This window comes from Calypte anna, chromosome 14, assembly GCF_003957555.1.
Source record: "Calypte anna isolate BGI_N300 chromosome 14, bCalAnn1_v1.p, whole genome shotgun sequence".
NCBI classification, from domain to species: Eukaryota; Metazoa; Chordata; class Aves; order Apodiformes; family Trochilidae; genus Calypte; species Calypte anna.
In genome coordinates, this window is record NC_044260.1 from 11992133 (window position 1) to 12013737 (window position 21605).

Below are 21605 nucleotides of genomic sequence, written 5' to 3' on the forward strand. Positions count from 1 at the left end.
ACCAAAACTTTGCTCTACCAGCAGGTCCAGGAAGGTTGTTCACAGATGCAGAATGAGCACACTGCCAGAGGCAGATCCAGCCCAGACACCCGGAGCAGGGCACCATGGACTCAACAGCCCCAAAAACTCTTCCTTCCATCCCCTGTCCTTGGGGGACCCATCCTGCTCCCTCTGCAGCCACAGAGGAGCCAGACCAAAACCATTTTGAGGGTACAAAGCCATTTCTAAAAGGCCAGAGGTGCAGACCCCCCAGAGATGTCCTCCTGCCCCACTGCAAGACCCTGTCCTGGAACACTCACATCCTTCAGGGAGATGCCAGCACCCAGGAGACCGCACAGCCCCAGCCCCCAGCATTCATAACATCATGGGGTCAAGGTGCAGCACCTCTCCCCCTGGGCACAACCCCCCTCCCCAGGGCAGATTAGGCTCCAGAAGCTCAGGTAATTACTAGGAGAGACATGGCCACCTTAACTTCAGAGCCCAGCACATCCCAGGGTAGGGGAGACCTTTTGAAGGCCAGAAGAGAAGTTGCAGAGCTGGTCAGAGGCTGCAGCACCAGCAAGATCCTTCACCCACTGCAAACACTGAAAGCATCTCTGCCATGCTCTGCCAACTCCCACCACTCAGACTCCTTCCTGCTAACCCCCCACTGCCCTTCTTCTCTGCTCTCCATCCTCAGACTGGCATCTGTTGGATGACAACATTTCCCCAAAGTATCTTTCCAGGATTCTCTTCCTTTCCCAGCACTCAGAGAGGCTTCAAGCCCCTCCACCTGCCTGGAACTTGGGCTCTCGATCCACTGGACAAACACCAGGGGAAATATTTTGTAACCTTACTCTATAACCTCACTCAATGTCCCAGCCCCTGCTGCTAGGATATGACCAGCATCACATCCTTCATTAGTTCATCACATTGAGTGTGGAGGAGTTTTTCCTCTGACTTTTCAGAAAACTGGCTGAGCCAGGACTCCAGAAGCTAGGAGCTCATGGTCCCTTCTGGAAGCTCTGCTCCTCTTCAGCTGTCAAACTGCACCCATCCAAGGAGAGCCCAACATTTCTCTCCCATCATCCTGCTGCTGGTGCTGGCACTTCATCCTTTCCTACAACTGAAGCTGGGAGAAGTATTCTCCAAGACCCAGAAGGTGCTCCGAGGGCAGTTTCTTGTAGTCCTGAGCATCCCATGGCTTCAGTACAGCAAGATGGCCTCAGCATCACTTCACCCACTCCACTGCTTCCCTTGCACCATCTCTTACACCCCCTTTCCCTGTGCATCCTCCTGGCACTTTGGAGGTGGTGACCCTGAGCTGCTTGCAGGGCATCCCAGCTGAATGCCAAAGAAGTCAAGTGCAGTGTGTGGGTGTGTTATAAATTATCATTGCAAAACAGGAACACTTGATCAGGAGGCAACAAAGTGAGCACCCAGCTTAGGGACACATCAAGCTTAACACTTCTAAGATGTAAATCCTGATTTCTAAATCCTTAAAAATTCCACAGTTTTACAAGATAGTGATTCAGCAGTGGAACATCTCAGTACTGGCATGGGAAGGTTCTGCCCTAAGAGCTGGGTGGCAACAAATGAGCTGCAGAGACATCTTGGCTTAATGAAGGTGACAAGGCAAACCAAGAACGAGCTGCTGCTTTCCGTAAGGTGGTTTCAAAGGTTCCTCCTGTGTTTCCATGTCTGAGTCACAGCACAGAAGGTGAATGCCCATCTGGCATCTGCAAACAGAGGCAGAGCCACCAGGTGCCAGGACAAAAGGGCAGTGGGATTCTGCTGGGGCACGATGTGGGCTCTGAGACATCTTTGGCACAGCCACATTGTCCCAAGGGACTGAACAAGCAGCTCAAAGGACAGCATTTGATGTCACTCCTCCCAGAGCCTGGCAAACATGACCTGCTCCTGAGTGATGGCTCCTGACAGCTGAGCACTGCTCCTGGCAGAGGAGACAGCCCAGGCAGCTCCTGCAGCACATCACTGACACTTTAATTAAAGCCAGGTAGTTCAGTCAACATTTTGTAGGGGAGTATGATTGCTATTACTACCAAAATTTCTTTCTGGGTTTGGAGAAGCTGAGTTCCAGTCTGTGTCAAACACATGCCACCAGCAATCAGCCAACACATGAGCCTGATGTGGCTCCTGTCAAGACACTTCCAACCAGCCCCACCAGGAGAGTTATTAAGCAAAACCACCAGTCCCATGAGAGCCTATTTCTGTCTCTGAACATGGTGTCTCTGGGTCTTCAGACAGTAAGTCCTTGCTCAGGAAACTGCCTTGACAAAGCAGAAATTTGGAAGGACCTTCTCGAGGGACCTTTTGACCTCCTCCATCAGAAATTTGGAAGGATCTCTAGAAACCCAGATATTAATGACAACGTTGCAGCTGAATTAGCAGTGTCCAAAGTCACAGTGATTAAGGAGCAAAGGACTTAGGGACTGGACTTCAGCCCAGGAGGTGTTTCTCCCCTGGTCCCTGCAAGTGGTGGCCAGCCCCAAGGCAGAGGGGGTTGCAGGCAGGGCTGCAATGGGGGAGTTAAGTGCCCAAACTGCAGCAGGTGAGAATTAGGAGATTGGAATATCCTGTTCTGACATCTGAACAACCTGCCTGGAGACTCAGCAGAGGGAAGGCAGCTATTCAAATAGGACACAGCACCAGGCTGGAGCAGCCTCTGTGGGTAAGGAAACTCATGCAGATATTGTCTCACTGATGGACTTGTGGCCATTTCCCACAGGCAAGATTCCTCTCTGGAATTTCAGCTATGGAAGCTCTTTGTGTGCCTGTTCTTCCTAAGGTGCTCTCTAGCCCATAGTCTTCTCAGGTAATGCAATTTTTTTTAAAGATTAATGCTTCAGCCCTCTCAACCCCTGCAGCATCTACCTTCAGAAGCACCAAAACCTTGGGTAACTGTCAGTAGGGCTCACAAAAGAAGTTTTAAATCCTTTGCCAAATACGTGTTCATTTTGTCATAGCATCCACAATGCCCCCATAACCTCCTGGGCTATCTTGCTCATCTCCCAGAAATCCACAAGGGATTAAACAGCCTGGGAAATATTCCAGCCCATATTCTCAGAAGTCTTTAGCTGCCAGTGGTCTTGGGAGATCAGACTGCCTTGGGGTGAGCAGACAGAGGAGCTCCTGGAAATTAAGACTTTTCAGCAGGGATCTAAGAGTCCAGAACTGAGTTTTAAAACCTTTTGGTAGCATAAGGAAAGAGGACCCAGCAGTTAACTGAAGACCATGACCACACTCCCCATCCCAGGTAGCTCCATAAAGCTCCATGACCTCATCTGCCATCCCAGCATGGCCCTGGACCTGCCTGCCCTGATGCTCAGGGGCAAGGGAAGATGCTGCCTGGGTGCTCAGTGTGTTCTTAGGCACCACCAGGAAGCATTTCTGCAGGAAAGTTTGGGAAAGCAGCAAAGAAAGAGCAAGAGCAGAAAGAGAGTGAGCTTTGCAGGAGGCATTTCCTCAACTCATTTCCTTCTGAATCTTCCAAAGACAAACCTGCACATCAGAGAACTGTTCCACAACTTCAAAACCACCTATGATTGTTTCAGAGGAAAAAAGGCAATGACATGAAGATCTTCACTGTCCCAAGCAGAGCAGGAGCAATGCAAGGTGCTTCACATCTAGAGCCAAACCTCTCAGCATGGCTATCAAATACTGACAGTCTCAGACACATCTTTCCAACAAAAAGACAATTTTCTTGCCTCCAAGGTGCCATGCTGGGTGCACCAACATAATGGGACTGCAAGCTCTGCTTGTTTTTCAGCATGGGTCTCTGAGGTGAGAGCTGCTCTCACTCATATGCTCATGGACTGCCTCAGCCAGCCCAGAGCCATGGACAAGGGCACATACAAAGCAACCAACTGCTTCAGTTAGTGGGGTGACCCACAGGACCTTTGTTCATGCTCCAGAGAGCCTCTTCCTTCCCTCTTGCCCCTGCAGCTCCCCGTGCTTTGCAAAACACAAGGGATGGGAGATGACAGGCATCAATGTCAAAGCACTGGCAGCAGAAGACGTGCTTCACCATCAGCCCATTGCAACACAGAACAAAACCCTTCAATTCTCCAAAGCAGCTCAGCTGTGCAAACCTGGAGCAGAGGGAGCAGGGGTGGGAAAGGTCACCCCGCATCCCCCGCTCCCCAGCCGCCAGGTCCCAGCTCAGTCCCTGGGGCTCAGCCCAAGCTGTCGTGATTCCTTCTGACCTGATTTAATGATCTGCATATGCCCTGAAGTCAAAATGAGTGACAGCTCTTCCCCTGTTATCCTCACTTGTGTAATTGCAGCAGCTATTCTTGTACATTGCAATGTCTAATCTTAGCAAGCCACCGAGCTCCCGGTATCGTGGACCGACCGGGAATTTCCACGCAATTACTCACCACAGCTTCTGGCACTTACTTTGGTTGGTAAAAGTCCTTCTTGTCCGCTGACCCCAGGCTCTGCAAGACACAAAAGACAGATGGATTTCTTTAACCTTTTGCCAAGCAATGTCATCAATGAAGAGGTTTGGTGAGCAGGAAAAGGCATGTCTGTTCTTTCTGCTACCTGTTGGGTAAGTGCGGGCAGGCTGGACAGGGAAGGCAGCTCAGGACCTTCAGCCTCTGAACACACCACAGGCAGAGCTCACACCCACCAAGGCTGGAAAAATAAAGAGCCCAAGCAGAGGTGTGAGCCTAAGCCCGTTGTATTCAGGCATCCCATCATTGCACAAGCATGGCACCTTGTGTCAAGATGTAGGGATAGGATGAGGAGGAATGGTTTCAAACTGGAAGTGGGGAAATTGAGCTGAGATCTGAGGAAGAAATTGTTTGGTGTGAGGGTGCTGAGCCCCTGGCCCAGGCTTCCCAGAGAAGCTGTGGCTGCCCCATCCCTGGCAGTGTCTCAGCCCAGGTTGGATGGGGCTTGGAGCAACCTAGGCTGTGGGAGGTGCCCCTGCCTGTGACAGGGAGCTGGAATTAGTTGATCTTTAAGGTTCCTTTCCAATCCAAACCAGGCTGGGATTCTACAACTCGTGTCCTCTCATGCCTTCCCTCAATGGGAAGAGGTTGAGGTGCAGGGCTGGCAGAGGGACTGAGCCACCACTGCCTGCAGCAGCCTTGACAGGGCAGGGAACTGATCCCAAGGCCCAAGCCACTACTTAGGGACAGAACCACGAAATTCTCCTGCCAAGATAAATGACGTCAGACACCAAGCATGTCCAGTCTTGGGAAGCAGAGACAGCCCTGATGCACACTCAGGTTCTCACAGGCTGCCAGCTCCACCAACAGCAGCCTAGCAAAGGTCTGGCAGCACCCAGTCCTGGGCTGTTGGAACACCAGGGTGCCCTGGGAACCCCCAGCCACACCGGAGCCTCCCCGTGGGGAGCCTGGGGATGTTGGGGAACCCACAGACCCCACTTCGGGAGCAAGTCTGAGCTGCTGCCTGACACACAGAGATCACACACACCCCGCTGCTCCTGGCCCTGCTCTCCAAGGGGGCCAACACCCCCCTTACACCCACTGACCCCCCCAGCACGCTTCATCCCAGAGGCACCCACAGTGGGCAGCGCTGGGGCAGACAGACAGACGGACAAACCCACCAAACCTGGGTGTCAGCAAAGCTGTTGCACTGCCGGAGCCCCCTCCTCCTCTTCCTCCTCCTCCTCCTCCTGCTCTCGGGGCAGCCGTCACCCTCGCACCCTGCGGGGCTGGGGGATGGTGGGCAGCAGCGTGGGGCGTCCCCGTCCCGCGTGGGCAGCAGGCGTGTGCGGGTGCCACGGGAAGCAGGCAGGGGCTGCGGGGCTGCTGTTGTAGTTTTGCTCCGTGGTTGCCAGGCAATGGAGAGCGCGAACGCCGCGGAGCAGCGGGGCCGAATGCTAATCAGGGTGCGGGAGCCCTCCCAGCCCTCCCCGCTGCCCAAAGCCTCTGGGTGTTCTCACCCTGGGGCTGAAAAGCAAGCAGGGCAAGGAAGATCACGGCCTTTTAGCAGGCAGGGATCCACCATCACCAAAACATCCCCCCAGAAAGGGAGCTCTGTCCAAGCCGGTGAGCTGGGATGCCTCTGTCTCCAGCACAGAGGGCTTGGTCGGACACGGGTGCAACCAAACCCACAGCACCAAGGCAGAGCTGGACGAGTGCCACCCTATTGCATGTCTCATGGCACCACGGGGCCAGAGGACACACCTGAGCTTCAGGTTGGGATAGAGCTTGGAGTTAGTGAGGCCCATGGGACAGAGCTCTCATCAACCTCAGATGTCCTTTGCCAGCTCCAGACAGTACCTGACCTTCCTATAGCACTCTAACAGCAGGAAACAACACTGACCCTATTCTAAAACGCTGGGGGCACCATCACTATCACCAATATTCCCAGCCCAGCAGATGGCAAAACCTGCAGTCAGTAGCCCCTTCACATAGCCCTGGGTGTCACAATCCCTAAACACCTTCATCTCTTGCTCAGCTGGAGATGGAGGTCTCTGAAATCAATCCCTAATGAGGAAAAACCACATGGAAAGGATCAGGTTGGAAGCTCAGCTCTTGCTGGGCTGGTGCTGTGCCTTGGCTGGAGGTGCAGGTCAGCAGCTGCCAGCAGGATGGGCTACAGGAGGATGCTGAGCAAAGGAGGTACCTTGAACTTACCAAGCAATTATTTTTTTAAGACTCATGGAAAACGGAGAAGGTTTTCGATATCTGGAATAAACCAACGAGGCACTAACTGAAGAGAGGAAAAACTAAACAATAAACTGAGGAGCAATGGCAGCACTGAGCAGCCAAAACAGCCGAGTTGAAACCTCCTGAAGAAAGGAGTAGAAGAGGAGGAAAAGCAGAATGCTAGAAAAATGTCCAAACAATCAGACCTGGAGCAAAGGCAGGAGCTGTGGATCAGTTCCTGGCCCTTCCACCACCCCAAGGTCTGGCCTTGAGCCCTCTCCTCCCTCTTCATGCTTCTGTTTCTCCATATTGCGTCTACATGGCCCTTCTCCTCCTTGTTCTCTTCCCAGAAGGGAAAGGTCCTGAGCCCAGCATTTAGATGAAGTTACAGAGCTCAGTCCCACCATACTGCACTCTGTTCTCCTGAACACATGGATCCAGAGAACTCGGGGTGAGTGTCTGGAAAGCTCCTGACCACAGGCCTGGAGTGCTTGCTGGGGGCTCCAGCCACAGTTGGGGTCTCCAGAGAGGCTGCACTGTGATGGTTCAGCTCCCAGAATAAAACAGGGAGCTCCAGAGGCTTCCAGAGATCTGCTGCTGCTCAAGATGCTGGGAAGAGCCTGGCCTTGCTGGGAAGGAGGGAAAGAGTGGAGCATCCCCCAATTCCAAGAGTCCCCTGTGAGCCCCAGACCCCCGCAGCCTGAGTCACCCTCCAGTGGGGCCCACAGGGTTTCTTCTTGCCTGCTGGCTTCATTGATGACTCAGGGCTTAGGAAGCACATTTTAAATCCCTTAATGAAATAATGGAGAGAGTCATTTTGATCCTAGTGTATTTTTAAAACAAATACTTCAAGCGAGGCTTGTGCCCGTCTCCACCCTTTCCTCCCTAGACCTGGAGGCAAGTGACAGCAGGGACCAGGCTACACCCTCCATCCCTTCCAACTGGTGGCAATGTCCTGGAGGTGGGATATCATCCTGGTGTCCCCCAGAGCCTGGCAGTGTCCCCAGCACCTCGCTCCCCCTGGGTGTGTGCCTTCCAAGCCCCTGCCCTTTCAGATGCACCCAGGAACCCTCTTTAAACTCTTTGCAGAGCAAACAACCACCCAAACAGAGGCAACAGCAGAAGGGGACAGTGACACCCAGCCCACAGCTCCTGGGTGCCAGGGAGCAGCCTGCCAAGAAGCAGGGATTGCCTGACAATATGATTAAGAAAGTGATGGCTCGAGGTCATTCCCACCGCTGCCCTCTGCCCCTTGCTGTACAGCAATACCTGAGCCAGACTTGAGCTGCCCTCATGCTGATCAAAGGACCTCTCTGTGGGATGCTCTGAGCCTTTCTGCTCCTGTAGAAAAGTGCAACATCAATGCTGAAAAGTGCAACGTCCCAGAAGACACCTTAGAAATGCCATGAGGGAAAAGGCAAGGCAAGAGGATGCCAGCTTTCCCAGTGCTTTTACATTAAACCAAGATGATGTGAGAGGCCAGAGTGGATTTATCAGCTGTAAGACCCATGCTCCCAAGTCTCAAGAGGCACCTTTGCAGGGGTGTAAAAATGCAACCTCCCAGACTAGCAGAACAACACCCAGCTGCACCTGGGCAATCGCCAAGGCTCGCCCAGTGGCATCAGAACCAGTGGACCAGGGCCAGGCACAACCCAGGCACCAGCTCCTCCTCTCTGCCCAGCGTTGCCCTTCCCAACCCTCCTGTCACAGCCACACAACCACCCATCTCCCTTCAGCACAGCATCACAAGCTCCTTTTAAATACTGGAGTATTTAATGTAATATCCGTACATAATAATAAAATATATCCGTACAAAACATCAAAGGCAGTTGTGGGCTTATCCCTTTACTTAAAACACACCCCACAATTTCCCCAAAGCCTTTGCAAAGCCAGGAGATTCTGGGCCAACTTGAAATTATTGTCTTAATTTCACATTTCAGGCACTAAGTAAACTATTTTGCAAATTATTTAAATCACATATTTAAAAAGCCCGAGTTACACGACGTATAGAAGCTACCAGGCAGGCTTCCCTTGAGCAGCTCATCTCCAGAGCCAGCCTTGCTGGGCCCTGAGCAGAATGAGCACAACATGCTGCAGACAGAAAAGAGGAGATCGATTTAAAGGACTGCTCTGAATTCTGAATTTCAGCCAAGCACCGGAGATAACAGACAGAGGGTTGGAAACAGGGATGCTCAGAGGGGGGGGGGGAGAAAAGAAGAGGGGGATAAGGCAGAGGTATTGTATTATTTATTTATTCACGCCAGCAGACATCAATCCTGTTGTACTTTTCCCTCTCCTAAATGTTGCCAAGCATAATCTCAGCTCATCTTTTTCTGGGCAGTGTCCCTTGGAGAAAGAAGTTATTAGTAAGTCTGAAGAAGCCTCATGCAATTATTTAGAAACTACACCAAAATAATCCCCTAAGACCAGCCGCTGCTTGCAGGTGGCAGCTTTCTAAGTCATTCCAATAAAATCTGGCTCAGTAACTCCCAGCATAATCAATGCCCACACAAACAAAAGGGAGAAAAACCCAGGGACCAGTTATTTTTCCACGCTAGAAGAGGATTCTGCAAAACAAACTAGTGGGCCAATGCTGACAGTGCTCCAGGCTGCAAACCTCCCAGCCACACTTGGTCACCTGCTAGGACCTCCACTAGGACCTCCCTGAGCTGGGCTGCCCAGAATCCTGTGGGATGTGGGCACGGGAAGCAGATGCTTGGTCCCCAGGGCAGGGGGACAGAGCTTTGTCCCCCCCATCCTGGCTGCTCACCCCTGGATCCTGCTGGTTGGTGCTTCCAGGCGGAGCCGTTTGTCAAGCTCCACGGATCTGCAGCGTGCTGCATTTATGAGTAATCTGGAATTGATGCCTGACTGTCAGAAGGGGAATAAAATTAAGAGCTTGGGATGCAGGAGGGTTGTTTGGAAGGAGGAGGAAGGAGATATCACTCCCTTACCCCCTGCTAGTGGCATTCCTCCGAGCAAGCGCAACTCCATCCGGAGCATGCCAGGGCTGGGCACAGGATGTTTCCCTTGTCCCTCCATCCCTGTCCCCTGGGGCACGGGCTTGGCCAGGAAACCAAAGAGAGGTGGGGATGGTGCCTCCTGCCCTGCAGACACCAGCTCCCCTCAGGGGGACTCTGGCACCCATTCCCCCAGCCATGGCCCCAGCACCGCACCCCTTGGAACAGCCCTGGAGGGCTAACCCAGCCCTGAGTCTCCCCAAGAAAACCAAATTTGAGGCCAGATGAACCCTCAATCCTAAAACCTGAATTTCAGGTTGGATGAACCAGCTTGCTCAGCTGAAAATGACACACATCACTTATGAAAGTGATAACTCCTGCCTTCGATTTGGCCTTGCTGCCAAGCTGCTCACAGCCCAGAGGAAGCTCCGGACCACCCAGCCAGGTCCATCTCTGCACCTCCAAAGTGCAAAGATTTGGAGGGGAGATGATCCTTGCCTGTGGGTTGGAGCACGGGGGGCATGAAGGAACGGAGAAGAGGGGGGATTAAGGAACAGAGAGCAGGAGCCATTAAGGGTCACAAAGAAGAACAAAATCTGGTGGCAGAGGAAGACTCAGCCTGTGGCAGCAGTGTCACCTGCCTAGATGGAGAGATGGAAGGGGCTGGCTGGAGGGAGGAGGACACATGCCTTTGGGAATCAGAACAGGGCCTTGGTCTCTGGGAGGATGGCATTTCAGGAGAGCACAAGCACCAAGGCCAGGGTTGGGTGTGTGAGCCGCAGGCTTTCTGCACCCAGCTTCTGGCCATGGGGATCCTACCTCCTCCTCCTCCTCCAACTACAAAGGACCAAGGAGAGGCCAGGCAATTCCCTGTGGACCTGACCCAGCCAGGGGAGGATGCCAATGGCTCTAAAATGTTCATTCTTCAGTGGCTAGCTCATCCCAGCCCAGCTCTGGAGCAGGAGGCTGAACCAGTTATCACACTCGCCTGCAAACAGCGCTGACCCCGTGCACGCACACAGGGCATTGACACCCATCCAAGCTGGGCTTTGAGACTGATGAAAGGTGAAAAGTGTGCCAGAAAAATAGAGAAAAGTCTTTTTGGACCATCTGGGGGAAGGAGAAGGGAAACGTGGCTACGCACGCGAAGTGCTGCGAGGCGATCCAGGAAGAGAAACAAAGCCCTGCAGAGCAGCTCGATCCACACCTGGGAGATGGAGGAGCTTGTGCTGTCCTCCAAGCAGCTCTCCCCACAGACCCACCCACAAAGATGTCCTGTGTTCCACCAGCTCTCCTGGCCAGCACATCCTGCCACCACAGCCCTGCTCAAGTGCCAGCCTGGACCCAACCACCTCACCATGCCAGGATGGCCTCTTGTGACCAAGAGGACACCCACTCTCTAGGATCAAATCTTTCCAGAGGCTGAACACTCTTCTCTGGTTGCTCACCCACCCCCACGTTCAGGACTCAGGAGGGGAGACCTTGGTCATTTCCTAGGGGCTGAAATACAAACATAAACTTGGTTCTGTGGAGAACCAGCTTCACCTTTCTCCCAACCTATATCTGACCTCCTGGCAAAAAAGGAGATGGGTTCTCCTGGACCTTTATCCATTCCTCACTCCAGACCATGTCTCAGCAGCTCACCCTGGCCTTGCCAACATGCTGCATTCATGAGGGCCAGGCCAAGCCAAAGCAGAGCCAAACTCTCCCAAAACATTAACTTTTCCTTCCTCCTCCTCACAGCTCAGCCTTGCAGGGGTGTTGCACCAAGGAGCAGAGCTCTGTCAGAGCAAGGAGGGACAGAGCTCAGTGCCATGAGCTGCACCAGCACAACCCCAGTGCTCACCAGCACCTGGGGACACCCCTTCCTCCCTTGTCTCCTGCCACTGGGTGTTTAAAGGCACACAGTGGGGTGAGTTGCAGCACCAGCCCTCACAACCAGGTAAAGAGGACAGGCTCCCCCTCTGCTCCTGCCTTCCCACCAGGAGGAAAAGCAAGTCTGCAAACCAGCATCTCCCAGCACCCCTCCAGTAAAACAAGCTCCTGTCTTTCATCCCCCTGCCACCGCCCTCCCCTTGCCATCCCACCCACTCACAGCATCTCCCCAGCCCTCTCTCAAGCCTCACTTTCCCCACCCCAGCCCCTTCCCTGGCCACATTGGAGCTTCTCACCCCCAAACCCCTCACAGCTTGCCCCAGACTGGGACAGATCCCAACTTCAGAACATTTCTTTACCGAGAGTTCATCCAGGAAACTTCTATTGTTTGGTTTTAGTCATGTTTTTCTTTTTGGTTCTCTACCTCTATTGCACGGCTACATGCCTGTAACAACTCATTTATGCAGACACACACAGCATTGCACACACAGCCTCCATCCTCAGACATTGCTCTTGCTGGAAGGAGCTCCCTGAGCCATCCTGAGGGCTGGCACAGCCCAAGCCCTGCACTTAACTGCTCATCAGAGCTGCTGGGGATGAAAAGTTGTCAAACTGCTGTCAAAACCACCACAGCTTGGACACCTCGTCAGCTCAACACCACCACCCAGGTGTGGGCACCTCCTCTCCCTGTTTAAATGAATCAAATCCTTCTTTAGGAAGGTGAAGGGCACAGGAGCTGCAGGGAGGGAGCAGCAGGCACGGGGCAGTGGATTCCTGCACCTTGCTGCACATTCCCTGTTTTCTACCTTAGTTTCACTTCCCTTCCTCAACAGCAGCCTGCAGACTACTGCAGCACCTTGAAACACATCCAGAAAGACCCGTGTTGGTTTTTAAGTGTTTGCAGCATCAGGGCTGAGATGTGGAGCTGAACGTGCTGCTATTTATAGTGCTCAGCCCCAAGCCCCGCAGGATGCAACGCGGCTGCCTCAGTGCTGCTCCCACAGCATGGGGTGGTTTTATTGTTCTGTCTTGTTCCAGGGGGTATCAGCTGCCTGACTCATCAGTTTTGCTCAGAAAAAGAAGCAGCTGAGACTCAAGGGGAACTGAGACACCAGGTGAGAAGGTGATGTCCACAGAGACACCTTACAGAGCAAAAGTGCTGCATAAAAAGAGAGGGCAGGACTCCAGTGCCCTAGGTACCACTTTCAGGTCCATGAGGGAGCTCCCCTTTCCCACCAGCACCAGCTCAAGATATCTCCTCTAGGCCTCCTGTTCAATCTCAAAGTGGCTCTTTTAAAAACAGAGCTATGAAACATACCAGCCAAACCATTTTGGAACTCTCAGGCTCTCCAAAACTAATACACTGCAGGCACCAATGTCCATACTCCTCTGGTCTTTGCCATCATGCAGCCCTTGTCCCTCTGTGGACCCCAGGGGACACTGTCCCTGCTCTTCATCCTCCTCCTCTTTGCCTGCACCCCTGCAGTGGCTGCCAGCTCTGCCAGAGAGCCCCATCTCTTGCACTGGCCACTGCCTTGGGGTACAAACACGGGCTCAGGAGTGGCAGGGGATGGAAAGGGGAGCACAAACTGCCCCAGGAGCCTATGGGAGGACAACCCCAAGGCACTAAAGCCTCAGCATACTCAGGGCTTTTAGGAGTTCCGTGGCACTGCCAGAGAAAGCTGGAAAATTAATGTCTTCAGAAGGCAACAGCAACCACCAGGGAGGGCAGAGGGGGCAGAGAGCCTGGGGCTGCTCCTTTGGATGCCTTGGTAAGAAATGTAAATACCCAACAAACTGTTTAAGCAGAGAAAAATGGACAAAATCATTATTGATGTACATCATGGGAGAGGCTTTAAGTAGAAGTCCCTTGAACTTCACACACTTCTGTTGGAATTTTCATTGCCAAGGCTGAGGGATGGAGGCACCGGCTCACTCCAGGCCACCTGCTCCTCACCCCAAGAGGACCACAAGGAGAAGGGGACATGGGCACCCCCAAAAAGCAAGCAGCTTGCTTCAAAAGCCAACCTCAGCCAGCAGAATGCTCCAGGTCAGCACACAGGGGAACTTTGCCCTGTCCCCAAGCCCACCTGCCTGGCTGGGAAGGGACAGGGACAGCCAGCCCTGCCCTCAGTGCCCAAGCTTGCTGAGAGACTGCAGAAATACCCTAAGTACTTACAGGGGCTCCAGCCAGCCACCCACCACTAAATATTTAGGCATCAGACTCCATAAAGGAAGTGCAAGACACACTACAGAATAAATTGAGTACATTAGAAAAAGCCCGGAGGGGAAAAATAGATTTTTGGAACGTGTTCTCAATCTCATTAATTGGGAAGACAGCCTTGGAGGGGAAAAAAAATTATTATATTCCTCCCCAAACCATTATCCACTCTTCAGAGTGTATCATATGAAAACAGTTATATAAAAGAATAAATTATATTTGGAATGGCAAGAACCCCAGAATAAAGCTAGAAAGTCTGATGTTCCCATATAAAGATAGGAGACAGTTATCTGTTCCAAATTTTCAAGTTTTCTGCTGCGCCAATTCAAATTCACTACATACCAGCATGGCCATATAAAGGGGACTCCACCCATGTAATCTTGGAACGAGCAATAATCCCCCAAACTATCAACTTAATGTATGGGGATGCAAAATGAGACAAGAATGTACTCACAGAACGAGCGATCCATTAACGACATGGCAAAAGGCACAGGAACGTGCACACAGGGATATCTATTTAAAGTGACATTTGCATTGAAAGACCAGCTCTGAAATGAGGATTTCTGCACGCAGACGTTGCCGATTCTGCAAATTAAAAGGCCCTTCCTAGATCCAATGTGAATTTTTATGTTTTGTTTTATTTTCTACTATTTGCTCGGTGTCACGTTTCTTGGCCGGCACAAGAAAAACAGCTCTTGGTCGGGGTTTTTTAAATTAACTTTGCTTCTGAAGGGCTTTCCAGCCCATCTCACTCGGGCAGGGATGGTTCAGGGACAGTTCTGCAGGGCTGGGAGGGCTGGAGCATCTCCTCAGCCTGGACAGGGTCCTCAGACCCTGAAGCACATGGAGGAGCCACTGTCCCAGCCTTGGGGGATGTGGGTGCTGGCTGGCAGCAGGCAGCTTCCCCCTGAGCAGGTGGCCCCAAGCTCCCCCTTACCCTGTGTTATATCCAAGGTGGATAATATCCTCCCTTTTTATGGATTTTTACAGGGGTGTGATGAGCAACCTGGCTCCTGTTACCCCACTGCCACCCATCACTGCCCCAAGCCCACGGGGCTGCTGCAGAGCCAGGCAGGAGGATGTGATCCCAAATCCCACTCCAGAGCTCCCAGGGAAACTGCTGTCACCTCTGAAACCACACAACAAGCTGGTTCCTCACCTAAACCAAACAAATGATGCCTAAAGTTCAGCAAGGATATTTCCGAGTCCCCTTCCAGTTTGGAAGTAATGGGCACACAGAGAGCCTGGAGCACCCCAGCACCTCCACATGCCTCCCACTGGTCCTGTGGACCCCCCTGTCAATGGCACGAAGTGAGGAGATGGGGACAAGGGACTCATCTTTTATCAGATCAACCCAAGGTTGTTAAACCAGCCACGTGTCAGGGCACAGAGTCCCCTTGTCACCAGTGGGAAGCAGACGCTTGAGGAATAAATCCCTTATTTTCTCCAATTCCACCAGTTTAATAAAACAATTTTGGAAACAATTTCAAAAAATAAACAATAAAATAACCTTCCAGAAATGCTGAGAGTACGAGGGGTACCAGCAGCACCTCTCTGACCAGGGCTGCAGCAGGCAAGAGGCTCTGCAAGCGAGCACCCTGTGAAGCAGCCAGCAGAGACCTGTCCAGGCCATGGGGATGGGCACAGAGATAAAACCCCTCAGCTAAGTGTTTCCATCCAAGCCAGACAGTGACTAAGAGATGGCATTAATTTGTTACCCACTCAAAGTTAAACTTTTCAGACCCAGAAGAGCCAAATGATTGTTCCAAATATAAAAAGTCCTGCAGGATGCATTCTTTCACCCTGTCCCAGGAATACCCGGGGACTCAGGAGTTCAGGATGGAGCTGGCAGCTCCTTCATATAACACAAAGAACAACAAACTAGCCTTTCTGTTTTTTTTCTTTTCACTCCCCTGATGCTATTTACTGGGCACATGAAGACTCACATCATGGTCACACAGGGCTGCAGGAATGTGGAGGTCTGTCCGAGCTCCACAGGCTGTTATTGCAGCAGATCAAAGGGGAACACAGAAAACAAAAATTTGTTTTATTTGCATTACTGCTGTCAGCACAGAGAATAAAAGAGCGTGCATGAGGGACCATCCACTTCTTGCTGTAGGTCAGACCTGGGGCTCTGCAGAGCCCCTCAGCTCTTTTGCAAACCTTCAAACTAAGCTACGCCGAGCTGCCAAAATCAGACTCCCCTCTGCAGCCCAGCACGAGACCCAGAGGTCCCTGGCCCTTTTTTGACCCACTCAGTCCCCTCTCCTTCACCACACAAATCCTGTGGACCAATTTTGTTGCACAATCCAAGCAGCTTAAGAAGCCCCCTTGGGGCAGTGGCGTGATAGAAGTGCCCAGAGAGGCCCCAGCTCCAGTCCTGAGGACCTTCCTGGCACTGTGAAGTCACCTGAGGGACAGAACAGTGGTGGTCCTCATGCTCCCACAGACACGAAAACCAAGTGGGAGTTCACAGAATCATATGACAGACTAGTCTGGGTCGGAAAAGACCTTAAAGATCATCTAATTCCACCCCACCTGCATGGGCAGGGACATCTGCCACTAGACCAGGTTTCTCCGAGCCCCAGGTTGATGGTGACAACTTCACCCCATCTCTGGCAAAATTCCTACCAACTTCAACAGAGTTGGGCTGCTGGAAGGGAGGGCAGCCCAGCCTGGCAGCCACACTGGAGGTGACCAGCACACTAAGAAGTGACTCCTACGTGCAGGCAGAGCATCCTCCCATGGCAGCCCAGGAGCACGGGAAGGATGGTGCCAAGTGACAGATGTTGTGTGTAAAATGCCCATCTCCAGGCTGCCAGGGCTCTCAGGGCTGGGCAGGGCAACGTACTCCTCCTTCCACCTCCCATGGCCCTTCCCTGTTGTACCTACACTCTGGTCCCCACCCTGTGGCTCCTGCCCGTGTCCTCACCCTCACCCCAACCTGCCAGCTCCTGCCCACCACCCGATCAGTGGGCAAGGGGAAGCCTTTGAAACCAGGGCAGCTCTTTTGGACCAAACCAAGATCCCACCTGGCAGCAGCTGCTGGGACCAGGAAGCCACAAGGGCATAGGGCCAGCTGTCACCATGAGCTGTCCCCTCCTGTGGCACATCCTCCTGCACACAGGGGCCTGGGCACTGGTCACCCCTGTACAGAACAGACCAGCAGCCCCCCAGGCTGCTCACCTGCACCCATCTACTCTTCCAGCCTTCAGCCTTCCAGATACACAACATCTTCATCAATCACAGGAAAAAAAAGAGCTGCCTTGAATTCATTTCAGCTTTATCCCAGCAAATCTCTTTGGTACCCCCCTAGTTCTGGTACTGAATCACTCACCATATCCGTAATGTTAAGAGCTGCACAGGGACCTCTGCTTCTTCCTTCTGCTGCTCCTTTTCTTCCTCCTCCTCTTCCTCCTTGTCCTCCTCCCCTCCCTGGGCGACTGGGCTCTCCCTGTTGGGAGGGCAGCAGCCTGTCCTGAGATTTCCATCGGGCTGCCTGCAGCCTCTCCCCACAATTACAGCTCTCTAAGCCTGTCCCAGGATAAGCAGCAGTGACAAACCTCGAGGCAACTTCCATGGAAATGTCTCTTCAGAGGCAGGTTTATCTACCCCTGGTGAGGAGCATCCTGCATGGTGATACCAAACCAGCAGGTAGAGAGCTTGAAGGGCACAGCAGCACCATGACCTCAACCTGTCCCTCAAAAACAAGGGTATGAGCCTTCCCCTGGGACTCTGTGTCACCTCAGTGGCCCCAGTCCCCAACCTCGCCAGCTCCTGGGCAAGTCTGGCGGCTCAAAAAGTGGGATAATGGCTGGAAACAACCCCAGGGCTTGCATGAGCCCTGTGTTTGTAAAGATAAAGTGATTCTTTAATGCTGTGTTCAAAGGGTTACTGGGGGTGGGGGGGGTTCTAGCCCACAGGACACTGTTTGGCAAGATGAGGGTGCTGGGCATGTGGGATGGGCAGGCAGGGTACAGCCCCAGCTGGTGGCTGCAGGAGAAGCCTCATACCCTGAGCTCAGCGTACCCCAAAGAGGCCCAGCCTGGCAGTAGGGGACAGGCTTGATGCTGGTGGGGACACCAGCACCACCTCTCTCTCTCTCTCCTTATCTCAGGCTCGATCCCCATGAAAGCCCAGAGAACCCACCCCAAGTGCAGAGCTGGGGATTCACAGCTCCAGAGGACAGCAACCACCCTGCTTGTGGTAGAAGCTGCTTTTATAGGGTATGATGAGTTTACAGCTCCTCTCCCAACAAACCTCTCCACACTCCAAGAACAATAAATGATATTTTACCTTGTTTTCCCATCCCATGGGAGCTATCAAACTCACCCCCCCTTCCCTTGCCTTAGCCCTGCTGCAACTCCCAGCCCTGCTTGGATCAACACTGACTGCAGACTCCTCACAACCACCCTCTGCTCTGCAGACAGCAGCCCCTGGGCTGAGGAGGGGTCTGTGCCCTCCCCAGGCTCTTGTGTTTCCCAGTCAGTCCCAGAACAACCCTTCCAAAGGGGTGAGCAGGGCAGCCAGTAACCCCAGTCCTACCCATTGCTGCTTGGAAGCAGCAGCAGCAGCACCCAGCTCACTCCCTGCTGTCCTGCTCCTGTATTTTAGGGATACCAGGTGCCCTGGGAAGGATGCAGGAGCCCCTGGTCCAGCCCAAGTTTGAGGCAACTGAAAAGCACCCAAACATTACTGACATGCATACAGATGTCCACCAAGCACCATCCACTGATTAAGAGTTGCTTTGAAATAATTACAGGCAAACATCTTTGTCCAGGGTGAGGAGATGAAAGGCAGAGGAAGAAGTGACTCAGCTGAGATAAAGAGGCTCCAGCACCCAGACTCCAGCACCAGTCAAAATCTTATTAAGAGTTGGTATTAAAACCTCTGATCTTTGCTTCCCCACCGAGTGCCACGTATTCACATGGAAAGAGACACTCACTGCCCAATGCCATTTTTAATGAAATACCATTAAAAAGATACTTTGGGGATAAAACGACCTGACAAGACACATGCACAGCCAAGGACAGAAAACTAATAGTGTAAGTTGTTTCACAGCTATAGGGTGATCACATTGCCCTCCTGACACTCATACCACGTGCCTCAGTTTACCCACTCGATACAGGCAGGTATGGCAACTCCCAGCTCCTGCAGGGCAGTGGGAGGTCATACAGATACATGTCATGGACTCATAGACTCACAGACTGCTGTGGGTGTGAAGAGACCTTAAAACTCCTCCAGTCCACCCCATGCCATGGGCAGGGACACCTCCCACCAACCCAGGTCGCTCCAAGCCCCATCCAACCTGGGTTGAGACACTGCCAGGGATGGGGCAGCCACACCAAAGGGCCAGGGGCTCAGCACCCTCACACCAAAGAATTTCCTCCTGATGTCTCCCTCTATACCCACACACACATATGTGTTTTCGGGTCTGTATGCTTTGTTTCTGGGGCTGCTCCTGTGGGAAGCAAAGCACCTCCCTGCCCGGATGCACGGGCAGCAGGAGGAAGGGAAGCCATGCCTGCAGCATGCCCTGGGGAGCTCTGCCCACCATCAGGCAGCATTTAAGCTGCTGGGAGAGAAGAAATTAAAGAAATAAATCATAGATTGTTCACACTCAGTAAACACTCGCTAGAGAGTTATGATTAAACCTTGCAGATGTTCTTCCCTGAGTCTGGGCAGGACACAGTGGGGCTGGTTCTGGCTGGTTCTAGGGTGAGGTGGGAGCCCTGGGATGGCACAGGAGGGCAGCGGGATGGGTGCTGCAGGGTGACAGAGATGTCGGGAGGCTTGGCTGGAGATATGGGTGCAGAGAGCTTGAGTGCACAAAGCCAAAGGTTTGCTGTGCAAGAAAACCTGAACTGGGGGAGGAGAAGGAAGGTGAAGCCCCAGCTCTGCTGCCAGCATGGAGATGGATGCAGAAAACATCCACTGCCTGAACATCACTGCCTTGCACACGTGGTGGTACTGCTGGGGGGGCACCCACACTCCTGCCCATCCCCTGCCCTTAGGATCCAGCTGGCTGGGAGCATCCCAGCACCTTGGGGTTCCTGGCAGTGGGAGAGAGGGAGCTGCCTACTGCAAAAATGAACAGGGCAAGGCACTTTGGGGCAAAAAGGCCTTTTTTGGAGAGGAAGGGAGGACAGGACAGTCAAGAAAGAAGAAATGGGGAAGAAAAAGCTGCTGTGTAAGAGATGCAGGGAGGGAGGGAGCCGGGGGGGAGGGGATGGGGAATGGGGAAGAAGTTGAAAAGAAATCCCTGGGGAATTGTGGAGGAGAAGAAAGAGCACAGACACGCCAGGCGAGCCGGAGCGAGAGCCAGGGAGCAGGAAGCTCCTAACTAGGCTGGAGACAGAGATACTACAGCCTGGCCGTGACGTCAGGGCCCAGCGGCAGTGGTTTCCAAAACAACTCCAAACTCCAGCACCCGGAGATGGAGTGAGAAACACGGGAGAAGTGGAAAGGAGCCGGGGCTCTGCGCTCAGAGAGAGTTGGAATGGAAGCTCGAGAGGAGTCTGCGGAGCTGGACCCGCTCCCGGCTCCCTCTCGGTTTGCGTTGGCAGGAGGGGCCCTGGGGAGCTGGCAGACATGGAGACGGGGGTTATTGTAGAGCCAGGAAGCATCAGAAAGGAAATTCCAGAGGGTGTTTTCCTAAATTGACACGTACAATGAAGTTACAGTCCCCCGAAGCCCCTTTCTGCAAGAAGGCAAAATGCTGGATGCTCCCAAGGAGCAGAGCCAAGGAGTGAGCAACACCAGAGAGGGTGACCCAGTGGAAATAAATGGGCAAGAAATGGAAACCACACACAGAGTTGTCCTGATGGCAGTGGTGCTGCTCTGCTCCAGCCTGCTTGGATTAAAGGGTTTTATGGCTGGGTTGGCCAGGGCTGGAGGACACGTGAGGAGCATGGGCAAAACAGTTGGGGACACTTTGGACTGTTTGGAAAAGGCAGAGGGAAAAAGGGAGAGGAAAAGGAGGTGAAGCCCCAGGGGTCAGGCTGTGACACCCCTCACCCAGGGCTTGTGATCGAAGCTGCCTCTGGATGAGGGAGGGAGACTCAAAGGTCAGGGTGACTTCCAACAAGGACATTTCCTGGCTGTGTGGACAATGTGGTGACCAAGCAGCTCCTCACTCATGGAAGGGAATCAATTTGCCCTCATGTCAGGCAGAGTGAGTTTGACACAGACCTCTGCATCCTCACAGGGTCTGCACAGGACCCCAGCATCAAAGAAAAGCACCGTGACTTCTAGGAAATCCTTTTGGAAGAGACTTCTGTGTCCCAGCAGTGGACAGATAGCAGAAACCTGTCCCCATGCCTTCACTTGCATCTCCCCTTCCGATGCTGTTTGCACTCAGGAAGATCCCAGCCCCTAGGATCAGCATCACCCAAATTCCTCAGAAACCACAGTTCAAGCAGCCCAAGGCCCATGTTCCTCTTTGGTGAAGCTGCCCAAGCTCATGTCCTTTATGTTATAATGGGAGAGATATCCACCCACCCCACCACAATTCAGCTGAGACTGGACACTGATCAACCTCAACCCTCCTGCCACAGCCATCCTTGCAGCACCCACAGCATCTCCACCCTTCTGACAGCCCCAAAGGCAGGTAGGGTGCCCAGAGCTGTAGCTCCTGGCACAATGCAGGTGCCATGGAGTTATCTTCAACATCTATCCCACTAGAAGAGAACAAATGAGGTCCAGACAGCTCCAACTGAGCTAACAGGACTTTAAAAACTGTTCTCCCTGAAATTATGGCCCTGAAATTCATGGTTTAATCTTTTGCAAAGCCAGAACACAGCAGATATCTATCATGGGTCTGTTGCTGCTTTTAATTGGTAGAGCTGTAACTGGGGCAAGTCCCAGTGCTGCAGCTGGTCCTGGGGATCAGGGACCCTGCAATAATCATAGAATCCCAAACTG

At 52.8% G+C, this 21605-nt stretch overlaps 1 protein-coding gene across 2 annotated transcripts in view; it reads right to left on the bottom strand.

Moving 5' to 3' along the window:
• The window catches only part of LOC103536864 (ankyrin repeat and fibronectin type-III domain-containing protein 1), a 184464-nt gene that overhangs the window by 63981 nt on the left and 98878 nt on the right, over positions 1-21605 (bottom strand). For both annotated transcript variants that reach the window (XM_030459725.1, XM_030459726.1), the window contains one exon: positions 4399-4439. In XM_030459725.1, coding sequence (XP_030315585.1) covers positions 4399-4439 — 41 coding nt within the window. The remainder of the gene's footprint in view (positions 1-4398; positions 4440-21605) is intronic.